General features: G+C 39.6%; 1 protein-coding gene across 14 annotated transcripts in view; it reads left to right on the top strand.

The window, feature by feature from the left end:
• Positions 1-22,019, top strand: part of HECTD1 (HECT domain E3 ubiquitin protein ligase 1) — an 89,771-nt gene that overhangs the window by 31,508 nt on the left and 36,244 nt on the right. For all 14 annotated transcript variants that reach the window (XM_078392108.1, XM_020788430.3, XM_078392112.1 and 11 more), the window contains exons 9-16: positions 508-622; positions 6,275-6,449; positions 7,072-7,210; positions 7,766-7,936; positions 10,324-10,546; positions 15,648-15,911; positions 16,249-16,325; positions 21,342-21,476. In XM_078392108.1, the coding sequence (XP_078248234.1) occupies positions 508-622; positions 6,275-6,449; positions 7,072-7,210; positions 7,766-7,936; positions 10,324-10,546; positions 15,648-15,911; positions 16,249-16,325; positions 21,342-21,476 (1,299 nt within the window). The remainder of the gene's footprint in view (positions 1-507; positions 623-6,274; positions 6,450-7,071; positions 7,211-7,765; positions 7,937-10,323; positions 10,547-15,647; positions 15,912-16,248; positions 16,326-21,341; positions 21,477-22,019) is intronic.

Genomic DNA, 22,019 nt, shown 5'->3' with positions numbered 1-22,019 from the left:
TGCATAACGATGATTTCCCAACAGCTGATCAGCGGTTCCAAAATGGCCGCCGGGTAAGAAATGGCCACCCACTGTGTTTTCACCCGGATTCCTCGCTTACCGAGCAGCGAAAATGGCAGCCGTATGAAGGATTTTCACATAAAGATGAGTTTTTTGCCCATAGGAACGCATTAAACAGGTTTTAATGCGTTCCTATGGGCTTTTTATTTTCGCATAGCGACGAATCCGTATAGCGACGATTTTTGCTGCACGGATTATCGTCGCTACAGGGGAGCGTCACTGTATTGTGTCACTGTACATGCATACCTGTGTCCTTAAGCCTCCAATCCAAGACTAGATGTGGTCTTTGAGCTTTAAAAACCTATGTAGATTTAAAAGTATATTGAGATTGTATTACATGTGTCTTCAGGCAAAGTCAAATAAATCTCAACTGTTACTACATTGACTATGTATTTTGTAAAGAGAACAAAGCTATGTTGATTTTAAAATTTGATATATTTTTTAAAGACTCTGTTGCGTCATGGTGCCAATCCAGATTTGAGAGATGAAGATGGAAAGACTCCTTTGGACAAAGCTCGTGAAAGAGGGCACAGTGAAGTAGTTGCCATCCTTCAGTCTCCTGGTTAGTATAAAAAGTGACAATCTGTTTTCTTATGACAAAAGTAGTAATTTAAGTTAAATATAAAAATATAGAAGTAGATCTTTATTTAGAAGAATTTTTTAAATGTTTTACTGTTGAGAATGCATTCTGCTAGAAGGTATCTGCTTTGGTAGTTTCTGTTTCAAAATCAGAAACTGCACTATCTGAACAATAATAACATGTTTTCATGTAGTAGTGGCTTCCTTCATCTAGTAGTGGCAGCTCCGTGTTTTGATTTGTAAAAATCAGTGTGATAAGCAGTATGTGTGGTTCTGGGATTAAGGTAGGCTGTGAATACGGCTTACACATGCACATGACATTGCTCATTTCATCTATTTCTGAAGCTGCACATGCAAGTGTTTCTAGTGTGCCAGTTGCACCCATTCCTGGAGAGTTCTGATCTGGGCACAGTGATATATGCCTTAGTTACATCCAGGCTGGATTACTGGAACATGCTGTACATGGCGTTGCTTCTGAAAGTGTCTGGAAACTTCAGCAGGTCCAAAATGCAGCAGCCAAATTGCTAACTACAGCTGGTTACAGGGAATATAAAACCCCTCCCCCCCATTAAAACAGCTCCACTGGCTGCTGATCCTTTTCCAGACACAATTCAAAGTGATGGTTTTAACCTATAAAGTCCTAAATGGCTTCGATTTAAGCTGTCTCAAGGAACTTGTCTCCTTTTATGAGCCTGCTCGGATATTGAGATCATTAGGGGAGAATTTCTCTCAGTTCCACCATCTTGGGCGGGGCTTTGTTGCGGTGCTGCCAGTAGCTCCAGAGAAGAGCTCTCTCTGAAAAAACTGGAACCGTCTGGTCCGGGATCCCCCTTTTGAAATGGGAATCGAAGGAGTGTCTAGAAGAAGTCTCTCTGAAGCAGATGGTGAGCAGCAGAAGGAGAAGAATGGGAGGCAAACCCGGACTTCTTCCCTCTAAAGAAATCACCTAGCACGGATCGGAGCAGGAGCCATATTTGGCATGGAGCCATGAGTAACCCTTTATCGAGGGAGAGGAGAACAACCAATATAAGCTTAAAATATATAACAACTAAGTAAGCTGAAGCCTTTGATTTATGAAACAGCCCCATTAAGCTGAAAATAAGAATGAAAATATTTGGCTGAAAGAAGAAAAGCAGCGGCGAGCATATTTTATCAGTTTGCTTCAAAAGCAAAACTAACTCTCCTCCCCAAGTGAACTCTTAATATAGCAGGCTGGTTTCAAAGCCGAGAGAGTGAGACGGAAAAATAGATCTTATGTTTCTGGAAAAGAATCCCAGATGGTAATACCATCGGACAGGATTTAAGAGACGTGAGTTTTGTGAATGCAGTTTGGCTGGGACATGTTTCTCTTTGCCTTTTCCTGGACTCTGAACTATTAACAACAGAATCTGGTTGTTTTCTGGAGAAGAAAGAAGGAGCCGACATGGTCGATTGGACTGAGGAGCATCAAGGTGTTAATGGAAAGATCATAAGCCGGGCTTCAAGGACAACTACTGGACAGTTTGAGAGTCTGTGATTTTTGTTTTGTTTGCCGGACTGCGTGTGAAACTGACAGTAGAAGCTTGCTAAACTCGGGAGAAGAAGAAATAATTGTGCCACTGTTCTATTTGATTTTGAATTTGCTGGGTTAAAAGTGATTTTTATATTATAATGTTTGGATAAAGATTGGAGGGAGATCTATCCGGAGAGTATTGAATATTATATACACAGCCAATAAAGAAAAAAAGAAGATGGCAATACTCTCACTGGATGCTCTTAAGGCCTTTGACCGGGTGGAATGGAAATTCATGTTTGATCTGTTGGAAAAAATGAGTATGGGTAAAAACTTTATTAAAGTTTTAAAGGAACTATATATAGGAGCAGGTGCTACGGTACTTATTAACGGATTGGAATCTGAAAAATTTACGTTATTTAGGGGAACTAGACAAGGCGATCCCTTGTCTCCAATCCTATTTGCATTAATAATAGAACCTCTTGCGACAAAAATAAGAGAAAGTGAAAACATTAGAGGACTGTCCACAAAAAATAGACAACACAAAATTAACTTATATGCAGATGATATGCTTCTTTTTTTGGAGGACCCATTAAAAAGAATAGAACATTTAAAAGAAATATTAGACGAGTATAGTCAATATACAGGTTTAAAAGTTAATTTCCAAAAATCTAAATTATTATGTTTAAATATCCCTATTAGGGAACAAAATGAAATTAGAGATGCATCTCATTTAGAGTTATGTTATTCAAGTTTTAAATACTTAGGAATATGGGTAACAAAAAATCTTAATCAATTAATCTACAGAAATTATAAAAATCTATTTAAATTTGCAAAAGAAAAAATGACAAAATGGGTCAATTTGAACTTATCAGTGTTGGGGAGAATTGCTCTGATTAAATCTTATATATTACCAAAATTTCAATTTCTATTCCAAAATATCCCATTACAGCCAGATACAAAAAAAGTAAAACTATGGCAAGGAAAGCTAGAAAATTTTATTGCAGGAAAGGGAAAGAAGATAAGATTTATAAATAGCGTCAAATATAGACAGGGTCAAAAGGGGGGATTAGGAATACCACAGCTCCTAAAATACTATGAAGCTTTGCAAATAAACCAAATTATTAAATTTATACAAATTGACGAGACTTGTAAAAATTCAGACTGGGTTAAAATGGAAAGTGAAATGAAAATGGACATAGTAAACAAGTATATTTATACTACAAAAACAATTGGAAAAGGAGAACAAATACAGAACCCATTCATTTCTGAAACATTAAGGATATGGAGAAAACATAGTAAAACATTGCCCCCCCCAGTATCCCCTTTATGTCCCCTCATGGATCACCCAGATTTTAAGTCTAAAGAAAAATATGCACAATTTAAGGAATGGAAGCAAATTGGAATATATAGAATTAATGACTTATTCGAGTCAGGGGAACCACTCACTATCAGACAAATAGAGGAGAAAACAAAGCAAATAAAAAGCAATTGGCTACAAATAAAACAAATAAGAAGTTTCGCTACTCACTTACAACAAAAAACTGGCCTTCTAAGAACATTAACCGAATTCGAACAATATTGTATACAAAAAGATAAAAAGAAAAAGAAAGGATTAACCTCACTAATATATAAAAGTATTATTGAAAAAGAATATGGAAAAGGTGGAGGATCTAAAACAGTGTGGGAAACAAATTTAAATATTAATATACCTGAAGAAACTTGGACAGGAATCTGGAAAAAATATCCATATAAATCTATTTCAGCAAGTGCAAAAGAAACGGTTCTAAAGGTAGTGCACCGATGGCATCTATGCCCTACAAAACTACACAGAATTAATAAAGATATATCCGATAAATGTTGGAGGAACTGCGGTCAAAAGGGAACTCTGGAACATATGTGGATCTCTTGCCCCAAAATAGAAACTTTTTGGCTGGAGGTAATTAAATGGATAGAAACACTGACTAATCAAAAAATAGAGATTAATGAAACATTATTGTTATTTTCATTATTCACGGGGGGAAATGAGAAACTACAATATAAAGAATTAATTGCAAATCTCATAGGCACCGCAAGATCTGAAATAGCTAAAAATTGGAAAAAAGCCCAAGATCTCTCACTGCAAGCATTCACAAGTAAAATATGGCATACATTGTTGATGGAAAAAATGACGAATAAAGTTAGAGTATATAGAGGGGAAATAAGCCATAGTAAATTCACGGAAAACTGGAAGCCATTATTAAAATATGCTGATAAAATGGAGACATGTGGTTTGAAAAGAGACTTAGATTGTTGGTCAATTTTTTTTTAAAAGGTGATGGTTAAAGGTATATATATGTGATTTGGAGAAAAGTGGGGAATAGTTTTGTATTTAATATTTGTAAAATGTTCGATTGTCTTTTCATTCTTTAGAAATAAATAAATAAATAAATAAATAAATAAATAAATAAATAAATAAATAAATAAATAAAAATCTTAAGAAAGCAGAGATACTGAAAAAAGAGGATCTTATTGTGAAAATATGGGAAGTGACAAAAATGGATATTCTGTCAGATGGGCTGAAAGACTGTTCAATTCAAAAGGAAACTGAATGATGGGATGCATTGTATAAATGGCTGCAGTTACCAGATAGTGTTGGAGTAACATAGAATTAAACTAAAATTAAATGATAAGATGAAAGCAGGAGGATAATCAAACTGTGAAAAAGCAAAAAGTTAATTTGTTATTGTAATAGGAATTGATTGGATGATGGTATACTCTGTGTTCTCCTATCCCCCTAACCCTTTTTCCCTCTTCCCTATTTCCTCTTACTTTTTGTATTCCCTAACCTGTCCTTAAATAAATAAAAAAAAAGTTCCACCACCTTCACAGATGTGATTGGTGGGGACACAGGAGAGGGCCTTCTCTGTCACTTATCCCAGACTTTGGAACTCCTTCGCACAGGAAGCCAACCTGGCCTCATCTTTGCTGTTCTTTGCATGCAGACAGAGACCTTTTTCTTCAGGGAAGCTTTCCCTTAGTGACCGGCTGCCTGATTAGGGATTTTAAATGGATTGTGGTGCCTTACTGCTTCAAATGTGTTTTTAATGTTGCTTTTGTTTCCTTATTTTTAGTGTGGTATTTGTTTCATCCTTTTTAACATCTGCATAACTGTTTTTAGCTTTAAATGTTATCTTTTAATGCTTTACACTGCCTTGGGTCCTTTTTAAAGAGAAAGGTGGGGTAAAAATATTTTAAATAAGTAAGTGTTAGAAGTGACATGAGCAGGTAGGTGTCAGATTGCAGTCTTCCTACAAAGGCAAGATGATTTTAAAGAGCTACCTTTATTGGCCATCAGTTCCAAATTTACAGAAGGATTTATAACAATTAGTGAAAACATTGTTAAGACAATTTTCAGAGAAAAGGAAAACAGTAAGATTTTTTAAAGTTTATTTTATTTATTTATTTATTCGATTTTTACCCTGCCCCTCTAGACAACGTCTACTCGGGGTGGCTTACATAGGTTAAAACACATTAAAATAACATACAAAATGCAGTTATTATTAATAATACTAACCAACACGTTTCCAAGATGGCAAAACTCAAAAAAGAAGAAAAAGAAAAGAAAAATCACTTAATTGACTGGGGGAAGGCCTATTTAAATAACCAAGTTTTTAATTGGTTTTTGAAAGCACCCAGCGAGGGTGCCAGCCGAATTTCAGCAGGGAGGGTGTTCCACAGCCGAGGGGCGACCGCCGAGAAGGCCCAGTTTCTAGTTTTCTCCTTCCAGGCTTCCCTCGGCATCAGTCCCCTCAGCCGTCCCTGCTGGCTATGTCGGGAATTGGTCTAGGTTGAAACATCAGGTTAAAATCCTGGTAAAATGTGTAAGTATTTGTTGGCATACCATGGTCATTCCTTAGAAGTACAAAAAGTATAAAAACTTCACCACTCCTGATTGTTGTGAGTAAATTGTGAAGTCCACCAATATGTAAATACAGTACTAAAGTTACAGGAATGTCCATTTTTATCACACTTAAAACAGCTGAAACTTATGAAAAGAGTTACTGTTCCCAGAGTGAGGAGAATATTTTGTAATGTATTTCTAAAGTAATTTGTGTTGTTAAAAATAAAATGGTAATAGAGGTCTTGTAAAATAAATCATAGGTGACTGGATGTGTCCTGTTAACAAAGGAGATGAAAAGAAAAAGAAAGATGCAAACAAAGATGAAGAAGAATCAAATGAACCCAAAGGAGATCCCGAAATGGCACCCATATACTTGAAAAGACTGTTGCCTGTGTTTGCACAAACGTTTCAACAAACTATGCTGCCTTCAATAAGGTAATAAGGAAGAAGAACTCTGTAAACATGTCTTTTGATTTAATTTGTAAAAGCAGTGTTTTCAGGACATTGTTAATTCTGGAGGTATTAGAATTTAGTGTAGTAAGGATGATGGAAGAATTGGTGCTGTAGAGGAGAAGCCAAAATCAAAGCCCAATGTGGATGGTTAGTCTCCATGATAAACTGGAATTGCATACAGGAGTACTGGTGTTTGTAGTATTTTGTGATACAGAGTAGTATAGCATTACAGATTAAGAAAACTCATGCTGTCTTATTAAGTTACTTCTAGGAAATTTTCACAGGGCTGGAGGAGGAGACAGGAAGAGAATAGCTTCTTGCTGTGTTGCACCGTGGCCTCCTTTTTGCTTAGGGTGGTATTGCATATGTGTCAGTTTCACATACTGTAGGGCAAAAAGGGAAGAAAGGTCAGCTGTAGTAGTTTGTCTCTGTGAATGGCCTGTACTGTGTGAAGAGCTATGAGTAGTTATTTGGCTAGAGCTTGAAACCGTATTCCAGCTGGATAGTAGCAGCATTTGAGCATGGAAGGTTGAAGTTGAAATCATTAGCGTGTATATGTTCCTTGTTTGAATTCTTAAAATACTCTTTTTCCCCTCTATAAAAGGAAAGCAAGTCTTGCTCTTATCAGAAAAATGATTCACTTTTGTTCTGAAGCTCTTTTAAAAGAAGTTTGCGATTCTGATGCTGGGCATAATTTACCTACAGTGCTGGTAGAGATCACTGCTACTGTTCTCGATCAAGAGGTAATTGTGCTTGGTGTTTTTCTGCTTTTACTTTTTAAAGTTACGCTTTTTCATCAGTTTAGTGCATTTTTAATCTAAGTGGCAGAATCAAGAAGTAGGGTTAAATTTCAGTGAGAATTTTAAGAACAAATTAAATATGCCTCTAAAGAAATTATTATTCTGTCCCTAAAGTCAGTGACTTAAAGTCATTTTGAGCAGTATGATGTGTATTGTATTAGTTGCACTTGTTGGAGCTGGAATTGACTGGCTGATTTTGTCTATACAATATGTAGGAATTTCACATTTATTACTGTGTGGTGTGGAAAGTCTCTTTCCCAGTTCTCACCTTGTGATAATAACTGATGACTCTAGTGATGGGCTGCTTGTCAAAACTCAGTGCTATTTTATAATAGTAACATGATGCTTAGACTTCCAGTTGAGTACAGGTGAATCTTATTATATTAGGAATATTATTTCATAAGAAATAATATCAAATATACAGTGAAAATATACTGAAAATCAAATATACATTGAATTGCTATATAGCTTCCTTATGTTTACTTTTTTATTGTTCAGGATGATGATGATGGTCACTTACTAGCCTTACAGATCATAAGAGATTTGGTTGATAAAGGAGGTGACCTTTTCTTGGATCAGCTTGCTCGGCTTGGTGTAATAAGCAAAGTGTCCACTTTGGCAGGACCATCTTCTGATGATGAGAATGAAGAGGAATCTAAACCAGAGAAAGTAAGAACATTGTCTGCCAACTGTAATGTCTTGAAGTGATAGATTGTTCAGTCGTTTAGTCGTGTCCGACTCTTCGTGACCCCATGGACCAGAGCACGCCAGGCCCTCCTATCTTCCACCGCCTCCCGGAGTTGTGTCAAATTCATGTTGGTTGCTTCAATGACACTGTCCAACCATCTCATCCAGTAGGAAATATAGTAGGTTCTGATAATGATTTTACCGCCCAATGACTTATCCAGTTGGTGCAGCTACACAGTGTAAATGGTGATGACATCACCTCCTATCAATGTTAATTTTCGTTATAATTTAATTTAAACTTCTATCTGCCCTTCAGGTTTCAAAGCTGCCTCTGGATCCCTTTTGCCTCTGTTAAGCATTTTGAAGTCTCATGAGAGAGGAAGCCTTTAATATTGGGAAATGGCTGCTGGAGGTCCCATAGCCAGATTGGGATCACTGACAGTGATCTGGTGGTGATCTTCAGACATTAAAGTCTCTCACTCCTGTTCCCTGCTGTGACTTCCAAAGGCTTCCTCAGGACAAAAAAGATCCTGAAGGGGAGGAGAGATAAGGCAAATTAAATTAAATTATATTACAGATTAGTATTGCTGAGTTATTTTATTTTATTTTTTATTTGTTTATTTGTATGCTGCAGGAGGGCCTGGTGTGCTCTGGTCTATGGGGTCACGAAGAGTCGGACACGACTAAACGGCTAAACAACAACAATGCTGCATTTCTCCCAACAAAGGGAGTAATGACATCACCATTTATGCCTAGTGTAGTTGTGCAACAGGATTTCAACCATTATTGTAGAAATGGAGTTCTCTTTACACAACAAGACTTTTCCCTTCTTTCCTGTGCTCTGCAGCCTCTGTGCCTTGCCAAATTGGAGGGTGATCTAAGCTCTGTAGTTCCCAGGGTACTGTAGGAGGAAGAATGGTGACCATTCCTATTATACTAATAGAAATTGTTTCTTTAGCAGGACAGGTTAATTGGATAACACCTGGTACAGTATATTAAACCATTGAAGCACTATCTTCTTTTAGTAATGCAATATCCTGCTGACTCAGAAGGCTTGAGGATAATATATTGAATCAGCACAATGCATCAGTGAAGCTATTTATGCTGGGGTAGATCTATGTTCTGGGCTTAAGAAGTCATGAGGCAACTGACATGATTAGCAGATCCAATTTCTAAAGGTTTCTGAGTTTCTTTATTAAAGGGGATCTATACTTTTCTGTGGTAAGTATGCCGCACAAGCAGATTCAGTAAGCCAAATTTACCTCCCTACCTGTATTAATCAAAAGTATGTGGTTGATCATTCTGTATGTGTAGTCACTTAATGAGCTTTTTCTTTGGTTCAAGATGCTGATCTTTGTTGGCATATCAGCATCTTGAACAATTTTTACCCCACTCTTCACCACCCATTGTCCTCTAGGAGTGTTGGGCTTCATTTTCATGTAATATGACCAATAGATGTGCAGATTGGAAATGATGTCACCTCACACATGGGAAGGGGCTGTTGAGGTTTCCTGCAAATTCAATTTTTGCTTGTGTCGTAGTATCATTTATTAATAATTCAGAGTATTTCTTATCTTCCTTGTAAAAGTAGATCTCAATGAGGAGTGTAAGGAACAGTTTTAGCAATTCAAAACAAAGCCCAGGCCACAATTGATGGATAGAAAGTCAGACCACGATATTACACATCTCCAAATGCTCGGGTGACAGCCAGGTTTTAAATGGGGACTGAAATAAGGGACATGTCAGTGCCAGTTGGGCATCCAGGGCAAGCTGTTCTACATCTAAGGTGCTGCAACTAAAAAAGCCCTTGCTGAATACAGTACAGTGGAATGTGTTCAGACACTATAGCCTGAAAGGTGGTAGAGTTCTGGCCATGGTGGAGATAATTGTAGGTCTTTGCCCCCCCCCCATGTGTGAAGATCTCACCTACATCGGCTGTGAGCCCATTCAGTTGAACACTCTTGCAATGTTTCCACAGTTAGGTAGTCTGTCTTATCAGGGCTTCTAATCATAGAAATGCTGTAAACATATTCAGCTGGAAATGCTCATAAATGCCTCTTCAGACTCGCGCTGTTTACCTTCATACTTATTTAAGAAATCTTTCTAGAATTGTTCTCTTTTGTCCTCTGCTTGCATGAAAGCAAATGGCAAATGCACTTGAATTATAAGTCCCATCCCTACTCTGCTTTTAAGATTCTTATTTTTAGTGTTCTTGTATATATTGAATTCAGTCACTCTAAATATATTATTGTAGTAGAAGTAATAGCAAACGGAATAGCATTTAACACAGTGTAGCATATACTCTGACTTCTTGAGTGATCAAATAAAGAAATTCATATATAAGTAGTGTAAAGAATCTTGATTTACAGGAGGATGAACCTCAAGAGGATGCCAAAGAATTGCAGCAGGGTAAACCGTATCACTGGAGAGATTGGTCAATCATTAGAGGAAGAGACTGCTTGTATATTTGGAGTGATGCTGCTGCTTTGGAACTTTCTAATGGTAGCAATGGCTGGTTCAGATTTATCCTGGATGGAAAGCTAGCTACAATGTATTCCAGTGGCAGTCCTGAAGGAGGATCTGATAGTTCAGGTACAGTCTTGTTTATAACTGTTGTTATAAAGAGCTCATAACTACGTTATATTTTACATGATTTGATTTTCAGACATTTTATTTTACAGGAATTGCCTCACTAAATAGTAAAGGATGTAAACAGGTGGAAGGTGGTCAGTTCCTTGTGATGCATTTGCCAACTAGCATGTCACAGTAACTTACTACTTAGTAACTGTGTTAAATGAACCTCTTGCATTCATTTTGTCGTCATTCTTTTCTGTGTATACTAATATCAGTCAAACAATCCTTAAAGAAAATGTGTAATAAATTGCTTTCCAGGCAAAGCAAGTTGGAATGATGATGTGGCTTGCATCTAGCTAGATGGGTGAAAATGCATGTGTGTGAAAAGTAGTACAAAGTTTATCTTCAAAGATGAGAAACTGTGGCAGACAGTGAAGTAGATGGGTTTTGCTTTACTTGAGTCATCTGTCATTCTTAAACACAGTCAATATTGCTTGCCGCCTCCTTTTCAGTATTTTTATATTTTTATTAATGAAGCAACTAATGCTTAAATAGTAGTAATTAGAGCAAGTATGTAAAGAACTGTAGGATGGCTGTATCTTGTTAAACAATGATTGTGACAGATCTAATGATTCAAGTTCTCAGGAAATGTCTTTTTCTAGTGGTGATTAAGCTGCAGCCTGGTTATGGGGCTTAATTCTGAAAGTTATTCTGTCAACATTTGTTAAACTCTTCTTTGTTCTTAGGTAACATTACAATTCCCTCATAATTATATCAATTTTTCTATTTGCCCTGGAGTAATATGAGAATTTACAGGCTATGTTAACCACTGTTGGCAGCACATTTTTCAGCTAAGCATTTAAGATAGACATAGGAAACCAGAAATACATGTTTTGTGTTCAACTTTATCTTAGCAATTGTGATGATTTTTTCAATTTATACTGGAAATGATGCTGGGTTAAAAGGTTGATGGTGAAGTGATTCCTCCTCATTGTAAGTCTTAAAAGTATAACAATATGTGTTAGACCTTAGCAAGTATATTAGCATACAGTACTAAAATAACCAGTCTGCTCTCTCTACATCAGGTTAAACCTAACGTATTATGGGTTAACATCCATTCTCTGTAAAGAATGAAGAGGTGTAGGCATTCCTTCATCTTCTTTGTTGTAAAAAAAGGCCGCATAAAACAATTAGCAGAAACATATTATTGACCTGTTTATCATGTTGGGTGGACAGGCCAGATGCCAAGGAAATGTTTCAGCTTGGATTTATCATGAAAGAAAAGACTACTTGAAAGAAAATCAGTTTATCATACTTGTTTTTGTTGTTTTGTATAACTTTCTATAAAAGCTACCCTGTGCCTTGTGGAATTTAGACATCTACAATATACTGATACCTTATAGTGTGTATGTATTGATTTCTCTTATAGTACAGTGGTGCCTCGCATAGCGATCACTCTGTTTAGCGATGAAATTGCTTTGCGACGCATTTTTTGCGATCGCAAAAGTGATCGCTTTGCGATGTTCCCTATGGGTGAATTTCGCTTTGCAATGACCAATCATCGCAAAGTGACCATTTTCAGCCAGCTGATCGGCGGTTTCAAAATAGCAGCCTGGAAAAAAACATGGCCACCCACTGTTTTCTGGGACTGATTCCTCGCTTAAGAGGCACCAGAAATGGCCGCGCTATGGAGGATCTTCACTGAACTGTGAGTATTAAGCCCATAGGAATGCATTAATCGGGTTTTAATGCGTTTCTATGGGCTTTTTAATATCGCATAGTGATGTTTTCGTTCTGCAGCGATTTTTGCGGAATGAATTAACGTTGCAATGCGAGGCACCACTGTATTAATGAACGCTTTCCTTAATACAGCATATCTTATTATGTCTCCTGGTAAGTTTCAGACAGAAGGGTCTCGACAACAGATTGGCAGATGAGAGGATCTAGGTCTCTGAGTTTGTGCCTGAGAGCAAGAGAAGGGTAACCAAGCAGACAAAGGAAGCACGACCATTTATACATGTACATTCTGAGAGTTCATTTCTGTACCCTTATCAGCTCAAGGCAGTCCTTTTGCTGCTTGGACTAGGAGATTCTCCTTCCCTCACACACAGTGTTATCCCTGTCATCTAATCTGTGTCATATTCTTACCACAAGAGTAGAAACACTGAAGGTACTTCTGAGATAGAATCCTGTGGGCAAAAACTGTCATACTATCATTTCTTCTAGTAGTATGCTTGTGTGATGCAATGTGATTCAATCTAGAAGGGTATTTGGGTCAAGGGAGTGTGCTCTGTATACTTATAGGAGCACAGAAGTATAAAAGTTTTTCAACTGAAAAAAGAATACAATTTAAAAAATGATCATCAGAGGGTTTGAGATTTTCCTAAACTCAGAGATCACAGGGGAATCTTGAGTAAGTTGGTTGGGCAGCAGCAGATCTAGAGTAAGTCATTCCATTTGCTGCAAATGGATTTTACTGTCTACAGTGAGCATTCACATCGAATGCAAAAAAAAAAAAAAAAGAGTTACAGTGGTGCCTCGCATAGCGAGGTTAATCCGTTCCGGATTAACCTTCGCTATAGCGAAACATCGCTGTGCGGAAATAAAAAAGCCATAGAAACGCATTGAACTTCGTTCAATGCGTTCCTATGGCTTGAAAACTCACCGCTGTGCGAGGTTCTTCCATAGCGCCGCCATTTTCGCGCCCTCGGTAAGCGAGGGCAGGGCGCGAAAATGCGGCGCGGACCTTCCGGCAGCCATTTTGGAACCGCCGATCAGCTGTTCTCCCCCACTTCGTTATGCGATATTCGCTAAGCGAATCGCTTAGCGTATATCGCAAAGCGAAAAATCGCCATAGGGGCCATCGCTGAGCGAATGCTCCAGCGATGGCCCAGAGCGCCTCGTTAAGCTATTTCATCGCTCAGCGAGGTGCTCGTTAAGCGAGGCACCACTGTATTATCTTTGTTGTTTACTTTGATTTAGAAGCTCAGAATAGTGTATCTGTTTAAAGATTATTACAGGCTGAAACACATGATTTTCTTTTACAAAAAGTATGTCGGAAGAGTGGGGGTTAGGTTATGGGAAATAATGTTAGCAATTTTTTTAAAAAAATCTCTGGCTTTCCTTGTTCTTTATTGGGATATCTCAGAGAGAAGGAATTAAGAAAATATACCCTTTCCCACTTTTCAAAGCAATGCTTGTTTGCTGTAAATGCTTGGGTTCAGGACAGTAAATTACTATAATTGAATAATAGTTAAGTTTTATTTTTTTCACAGTGAGAATTTTTTTAAAATGACTTCATTTTGGTTTGGTTTAATCCAAGTATATTAGTTAATTTTTCTAATTATCCCAGTTATGTAGAATTGATCTTGTCAGTCCTTTTTGACAAGGGACAGTGTTGGCTTGATTTTCTCTCCACAAATGCTTTTAGGATATTGATCAGCTCACATATATTGGTTCATTTATGAAAGCCATCTGGGTATGCCAAGCAGCTATTAATCTCATGGCTGGTCCATGCTTGTATGGAGGTGCTGTTGGTATGTGTTTCCTCTGTTGTGACAATACAGTGGTGCCTCGTATAACGAGTGCACCGTTGAACGATGAATCCGCATTGCGATGCGGATTTCCCCATCGCTAATGCGAGGGCATGCTCGCATTACGATGGGGGAACAGCTGTTCAGCGGTTCCAAAATGGCCGCCAGAACACAAAAAATGGGTGCCGGTATACCCGAGATGGCTGCCGGGACTCTCAAAATGGCCGCTGGTACACCCAAGATGGCTGTCAGAACACAAAAAATGGCTGCCGGCATACCCAAGATGGCCACCGGAACACAAAAAATGGGCGCCGGTACACCCAAAATGGCCGCTGGGACGCTCAAAATGGCCACCGGTACACCCAAGATGGCTGCCGGAACAAGGGAAAACATCGGAGAATGGTGAGTTTTGGCCCCATTTGGAACGCATTAAACTTTGTTTAGTGAGTTCCAGTGGGTTTTTTGGATCCGTTTTACGATGTTTTCCCATAGCGAAGGTTAATCCGGAATGGATTAACCTTGCTGTGTGGGGCACCACTGTACCTGGCTGGGCATCTGAAATGCTGCTGTTAAATAAATTAATGAAAAGCACTGGTCTATATCCTCTTGCATAGTTATACCTATGTAACACAAATGACATAAATTTTTGAGTCAAACCACCTCCCATTGAGAAATTGCAGTAGACATTATGTTTCATGCAGTGTTGAACAACTCAGAGTGCAACAGGTAGTAGTTAAAATCTTGTTGCATATGTTACTCCATGTAAGGCTGACAATGTCATCCTGGCAGTGGTGATTTTTCATAAAATCTTCCACTCCCATTCCGTTGTCCCCAACAGCTTTGTGTTGATTAAAGGGATTCCATGAGAACTTCAGGAACTTTGGGGAGAAATTAGAAATGTTTTATTTATCAAAAATTGCTGCAACCGATGACATAAGAAGCCTTATGCAGCATGACTTGTGGCAACAGGGATTTAGCCAATGTCTGTAGTGATTTCTTAACTTGAGGAATTAATATCCAAATGTGCACCATTTGTCTAACTTGGCAAGAGGATTTTGGTCACTATGTAAGCAATATACATCTATGTGCAACACACTGTCTTTATGTTTTATACTATTATAGCAAATAACTACAATTTCATATGTTTTTCCTGGTTGGTTAACTGTTCTGTAATGTCCCTTAGTTTTTCTTCTCCATTGCTTTTCCCGCTCTATAGTCCATCCTCTAGTTTTCAATTCTCAAAATATGGACACCTTCCTTCTCTGCTAAATCCTGAGGTCTTCTGCAGATGGATTTAGTATTAGGAAGAGTAGAAATAGAATGTTAGCAGTTGTATTTGGCCTTTACAAATAGTTTAACATTAAACTAAATGATTTTTTTTCTGAAATATTTGTGTCCTACCAACAACCAGTAGATATTTTTCATTGCCCTCCATAGTAGGGAGTGCTCAGTTTATCCTGAGAACTTGAATCTCTAATGGAAATTTGCATTGAATGCAGAGACACATTGCTTTGTGGAAATTAAATGATTATATTCTTGATGGTCAAAGCAAATATTAGTTACCTTTTTCCCCCCTTTCAAAATAGAAAGTCGAAGTGAATTTTTAGAGAAACTGCAGAGAGCACGAAGCCAGGTAAAGCCATCCACCACAAGCCAACCAATTTTATCAGCCCCAGGATCTGCTAAACTTACAGTGGGAAATTGGTCTCTCACCTGTCTCAAGGAAGGAGAAATTGCTATTCATAATTCAGATGGTCAGCAAGCTACAATATTAAAGGAAGATCTTCCGGGTTTTGTTTTTGAGTCCAACAGAGGAACAAAACATTCATTTACTGCTGAAACCTCTCTGGGTGAGTATACCATCTTACGTAATGATTAGGTAAAGACATGAAGCTACACACACTGAGTAGCCAGAGTAAGCAGACTTTTTCAGTAAGTAGTGACTTGTTCACTGAGGAATTATTCTGGTTTTTAAGGACTACTCAGACTGTTATTTCCTGGCTTGGCTGTGGTTAAACAAACTAGAAGCCAGCAACACAAGATGAGAAAACAGGAGTCATGTGTGAGCATTTGTTGCTTTCCTGATTGAGCAAAGTATGATTTCTTGGGCCAGGAATGTGACATCTAATAGTAATCCACTTTTGGAGTAATGTGACATCCTGCCAACATATAAATGTTGTTTTGCAGGATCAGAATTTGTGACTGGCTGGACTGGCAAAAGGGGCAGAAAATTAAAGTCCAAACTGGAAAAAACAAAGCAAAAGGTTAGTATGCTTTATTTTAAAAGCATTTTTAAATGAAGATTTTTTAAAAAAGTGACCCAAAGTTCCTTTTTTGTTTTTTGAAAAACCTTTACAATTTATGATTTTACATATTTTCACAGTGGACATCAACAGGTGAAGAAATTCTGTTGTTGATAGAAATGCATCCAAATGTATAGACTTTGCTTTGCAAGGGAATAGTTAGTTAGTCCTGTAGAATTCAAAGGGGGCAATTTTCCTTCTTTAAATTTTTTTGGTCTACCTGGGCTGGATAAAGGTTGCTGCTGCTGCTGTTGGGAGCTTTGGAATACAGCTTAACGGTTCCTAGTAGCCTTTTAGGCATTACGTAGACAGAAATGAAAGGCTGCACATCCTTTTAAAGATGCCACTGCATATTTATGCTTGTAGTAATGATGAATAATAAAAAGAACCTATTTCTGTGGTCCTCTATAGCTCCTGTACCTTTTATTCTTCTCAAAAATAGTGCATCTTTCCATTTCAGACTGTCTCATGTAGAACACTAAAAAAAAAATCTGTGAAACTTCAATAAATTAATCTGGAAAGCCACACTTCTTCCTTGTGACCTCTGTGAATCCACACAAATGGGTTTACTGTGCCTGCGCAGGACTTCTCTAAATATTCCAGAGCAGGGCTGTCCAACCTTTCACCTTCTCTGGGCCACATTAGAAGATGAAATTTTAGTTTCGGCCGCACATCAAATAAAATAGCAGTAATGATACCTGATCATCCCCCACCTAAAAAAAACAAAAACATAGAAAACATAGTTAACATATTAAACTTACTTGCTACTGTTTAGTGTTTATATTGTCAGGTTTGGCTTTGTGCTGTATTTATCGCAAACCACCCAGGGTAGGAGGGCTTCAACACGCATTGGGAGTGCAGTAAATAAAAATAAATAAATAAATAAACTTATTTATTTCTGGGATGGAAAAAAGAACTGGGGAGGGACATCAGGCCTTGCGCTCCGGCCCCCCTGGGGCAGGAAGGGGTGGAGCGAAGCTGCTAGAGAGGCCCCGGCTTGGAAATGTTCGCCGGCTGCCTCCTCTTGCCGGGAACTACTGTACAACTCCCAGCATCTTAAAAAATAAATAATTGCCCTGGGCCGCATTACAAGTGGACCTGGGCCGCATGCGGCCCGGGGGCCGTGAGTTGGACAAGCCTGTTCTAGAGCTTAAAAAGACGTGATTAGTAGGATGTTGCCCCGTGGCGTGCATTCTCTGCCCTCTTGTATTACCTCAGTTCCTTTTAGCCACTGCTGAAATCAGACTTCTTGTTACTTAAGAGCTTCTTCTTGTGATTCTTTCTGATTATTAACGGTATACTGATTCTTGGACTGTCTACAATTACTCTCTTGGATACGGACTCAATCAAGTTTTTCATTTTTGGACGTTTCACTGTGAGTTATTTTTCTTTGTTCTTTCCCTCTCCCCCCCCCCCCGCCCTTTTTAATGGCCTCCTCAGGCCCTTTCAAGCTCTGTGCAATGTGTGCCAGTAAAATTCCCTTTTCCGACAGCCACGATTGCTGCTTCTTTTCTTTGGGCGAGAGTCACCAAACAGAATTGCCCGGAGTGTAAGAAACTAACAAAATCAGCCCTAAAACTCCGGCTTCAATGGCTGAGATCCCATTTGTGGGAAGGATATTTAGCTCCGTCCAGTTTACCAACCAGCCCTACTATGGAACTCACCCCTGTTCCACCACCTCGGTCTAAATATTCCATTCTGGTGGTTCCCGCACCATCACCGAGAGTTTTCTCTAAGCCTCCGAAATCAAAGTCACCATCAGTATCGACATCAGTGGGATTGATACGAACAATGTAACTCAGCGTTTGCTCCAGAATACTATCAATATCACAAATGTGTACGATACACTTATGGGCCAAGGTGTTTTCACATGGTCACCCTCATATCAGTCATCCCTCTGCTTCAACCAGGCAATTTGTTTGTGGTTATAGACTTACAGGACACTTATTTCCACATTTCAATTCACAAAAATCATTTCAAGTACCTCCCCTTCCTCTTCACGGACATTGCTTACCAATTCTGTGCCCTTCCCTTTGGCCTACTGCTCCAAGGACCTTCACAAAGTGTATGGCTCCAGTCGCTGCCTATCTCCATCTACACAACATCACAGTGTTTCCATATATAGACGACTGGTTGAAAGTAGCAAAATCACACAGCGCAGCCATAAAGGACACTACTTTTGTTCTACAGACTTTGGTGGAGCTTGGTCTTCAGGTCAGTCACAAAAACTCTCATCTGGAACCATCTCAGATCATGGATTATATTGAGGCACATCTCGATTCTGTCATAGCCAGAGTGTTTACCCCTCCAGAACGGATAATCAAGTTAAGGCAAGCCACCCGCCCCTTCTGGCGTTGCAGCACAGTCACCGCTCACCATACACAGCACCTGCTAGGCCTGATGGCATTAGGTAAATCAGTTATTCAATATGCCAGACTGAAGATGGGGTCCTTACAAGCATGGTACTTGTTCCAGTTTGGCCCCCTGATATACCACCCATCCAAACGTCTTACGGTGACTCTGGAGTTGGCTCACCAACTTACCTGGTGGACCTTTGTCTCTCACCTCTTGGTAGGCGGCCCATTCAGGCCTCTCCAGCTTCCCGTGCAAGTCACAATGGATGCCAGTCCAACAGGATGGGGAGCACACTGCAGTCACAGAAGGATCCATGCTTTATGGTCAAGGTCAGAGAGACTGCTTCACATCAATCAAGTAGAGTTGTTAGCAGTCATCAAATCTTTCCGAGCCTTCCAATTCCTCATAGCTGGTTGCAGGGTCCAGATTATCACGGGCAATATGACCACCCTGTATTATATCAACAAACAGGGTGGCGCCCACTCTTTACATCTTCTATATCTAGTGATCCAACTGTGTGAATGGTGTTATGATCACCATATGTTTCCAGTGGATATCCATGTTTCTACAAAAGACAGCGAGGTTGCCGACCGTCTGAGCCGTCTTACTATCCAGACTCATGAATTGGCTCTCGACAACGCTGTCTTCTCCCTTCTCTACAATCGGTGGGGGATGCCAGATCTTGATGTCTTCGCCACTCAAACCAATACCAAGTGCAGCAGATACTGCTCACGGCAGGATGAGGAGACAACTCTCTAGGTGATGCCTTCATGGTAGATTGGAACGACAGCCTGCTTTATCTGTTTCCACCCATTCCACTTATCCAGAGGATGATAATCAGGATCCATCAGCTGGATCGAGATACCATTTTGATAGCCCCATGGCAGCCTCGTCAACCGTGGTTCACAATTCTCAGAGCCATGGCCTTGTACTTTCTCAGATTACTTCTTCAGCTGTCCCTTCTCACTCAGGACGAGGGTCAGATTTGCCATCCCGACCTCAGCTCTCTACATCTCATTGCGTGGAGAATATCCCAATGTGACTGACGTCCTGAATAGAGCAAGGAAGCCATCTACTCAGTTATTGTATTTATCTAAATGGAACTCATTTATCAAATTTACTGAATCACAGAAATTACCCATGGTTCCAGTTTCCCTGGATACCCTTCATAAGTTACTTTGTTACCTGTTTGACCAAGGTTTGGCCCATTCAACATTAAAGGTTTATATTTCTGCAATAGTTTCATACCAGTCTGAAGGGTCTGAAGCTTCCCATTTGTTTTCTCATCCCACATTGAAGACATTTCTAAGAGGGCTGCGGAACATGCGCCCTATTCAACCTCCACTTCCTCAGTGATCTCTCCAGGTTATTCTCCATGCACTTGCTCGCCCTCCGTTTGAGCCCATGGCTTCTGCAAACTTCATATTTCTTTCTATCAAAACCTTGTTCCTTGTCGCGATAACTTATGCGTGTCGAGCAAGTGAACTGGCTGCTCTTCGAGGTGATGCTCCTTATATTCAGTTTTTCCCCCGACAAGGTTGTGTTATATCCAGATGTATATTTCCTTCCCAAAGTGATCTCTGATTTCCATGTTAATCAACTTCTAATCTCCCAACATTATTTCCCAATCCATCTTCTGATGTTGAGCGCACGCTCCACTCCCTTGATGTTCGTTATGCCCTGGCATTTTACGTTTCTAGAACCAAGGTCTTCCGTATCTCTCCCAGACTTTTTGTCTGTTTCCATGGCTCACAAAAGGGTTCTTCTGCCTCTTCGCAGACTCCCTCGAGGTGGATTGTCTTGACCATTACATTGGCTTATGAATTGGCAGGCAAGACTCCACCAGAGATGCTAAAGGCACACTCTACTAGAGCGATGGCAATATCTACAGCTTTGTTGTGTGGCATTGAAGTCCCTGACATTTGTTGAGTGGCCACTTGGTCCACACCATCGACCTTTGTGACGCACTACCATCTGGACCTCAAGGCCAAGAACGAAGCAAATTTTGGAAGGGCTGTGCTGACGTCATTGTTATCATGACAGCTCTCCTGCCAGTAAGTGAGCTTGCTAGTCAACCATTTGTGTGGATTCACAGAGGCCACAAAGAAGAAAGAGAGGTTACTTACCTGTAACCATGGTTCTTCGAGTGGTCTTCTGTGAATCCACACAGACCCTCCCTGCTGTCCATCACTTGTTGGCTTGAGCTTTGTGGTAGTCAGAGCTCTGACAGCGGCAGACATTTGGAACTGAGGTAATACAGGTGGACGGAACATCTGCGCCACGGGGCAGTGTCCTACTAATCACGTCTTTTTAAGCTCTAGAATATTCCGAGAAGTCCTGTGCAGGTGCAGTAAACTCATTTGTGTGGATTCACAGAGGACCACTCAAAGAACCATGGTTACAGGTAAATAACCTCTTTTTTTCCTGATTTTTCATACCATTCAAGTATAACCATTGCGAGAAGACAGGAGTCTTGTGTGAGCATTTGTACTACTTACTCTTGAGTGAAACTAACCTGGTAATTTCAAGTGTAAATCTCTGGAAAATACTTGATTAGGTTTGTAATGGGTTAGCATAAGTAAATATTTTTAGTTTAATTCTGGTTTCCTGAATAATAATTAGGTCCGAACTATGGCAAGAGACTTGTATGATGACCATTTTAAAGCTGTTGAAAGTATGCCTAGAGGTGTAGTGGTAACTCTGAGGAATATAGCAACTCAATTAGAATCGGCATGGGAGCTCCATACAAACAGGCAGGCAAGTATTATCATTTTGTCCTAATAATTAATAATGTGACTTACATTGCTTTGTGCTATACCATTTTTTCTTTCAGCATTGATTTAGCTCATACATAGAAATAAAGTCATGCCCTCTGCCCCCAGTTTAGTATCTGCAAATTAAATGAGTTTAGAAATATACCCAAGATAATGGCAATTTACTTGGTATATTGGAGAGGCTCTTTCTCCACCAATCCAGGCGAGGCAATCTCTAAGCTGGACTCATGTCTGGACCTGATAATGGACTGGATGAAGGTTAATAAATTGAAGCTTAATCCAGACAAGATGGAAGTGCTGTTAGTGGGTGGTTCGTCAGACAGGTTAAAGGGCCATTTCCCTGCCCTGAATGGGGTTACACTCCCCCTGAGGGACAGGGCCTGCAGTCTGGGGGTGCTCCTGGACCCTAGTCTGGCCTTGGAGGCTCAGGTGGACTCGGTGGCCAGGGGTGCTTTCCTGCAGCTGTGGAAACTGTTCCAGCTGCAGCCCTACCTGGACGAATGGTGCCTCATGACAGTCACACATG

The sequence above is a fragment of the Pogona vitticeps genome, chromosome 1, assembly GCF_051106095.1.
Source record: "Pogona vitticeps strain Pit_001003342236 chromosome 1, PviZW2.1, whole genome shotgun sequence".
NCBI classification, from domain to species: domain Eukaryota; kingdom Metazoa; phylum Chordata; class Lepidosauria; order Squamata; family Agamidae; genus Pogona; species Pogona vitticeps.
The sequence above is the reverse complement of the archived record's forward strand: the minus strand, read 5'-3'. Positions and strand labels throughout refer to the sequence as shown.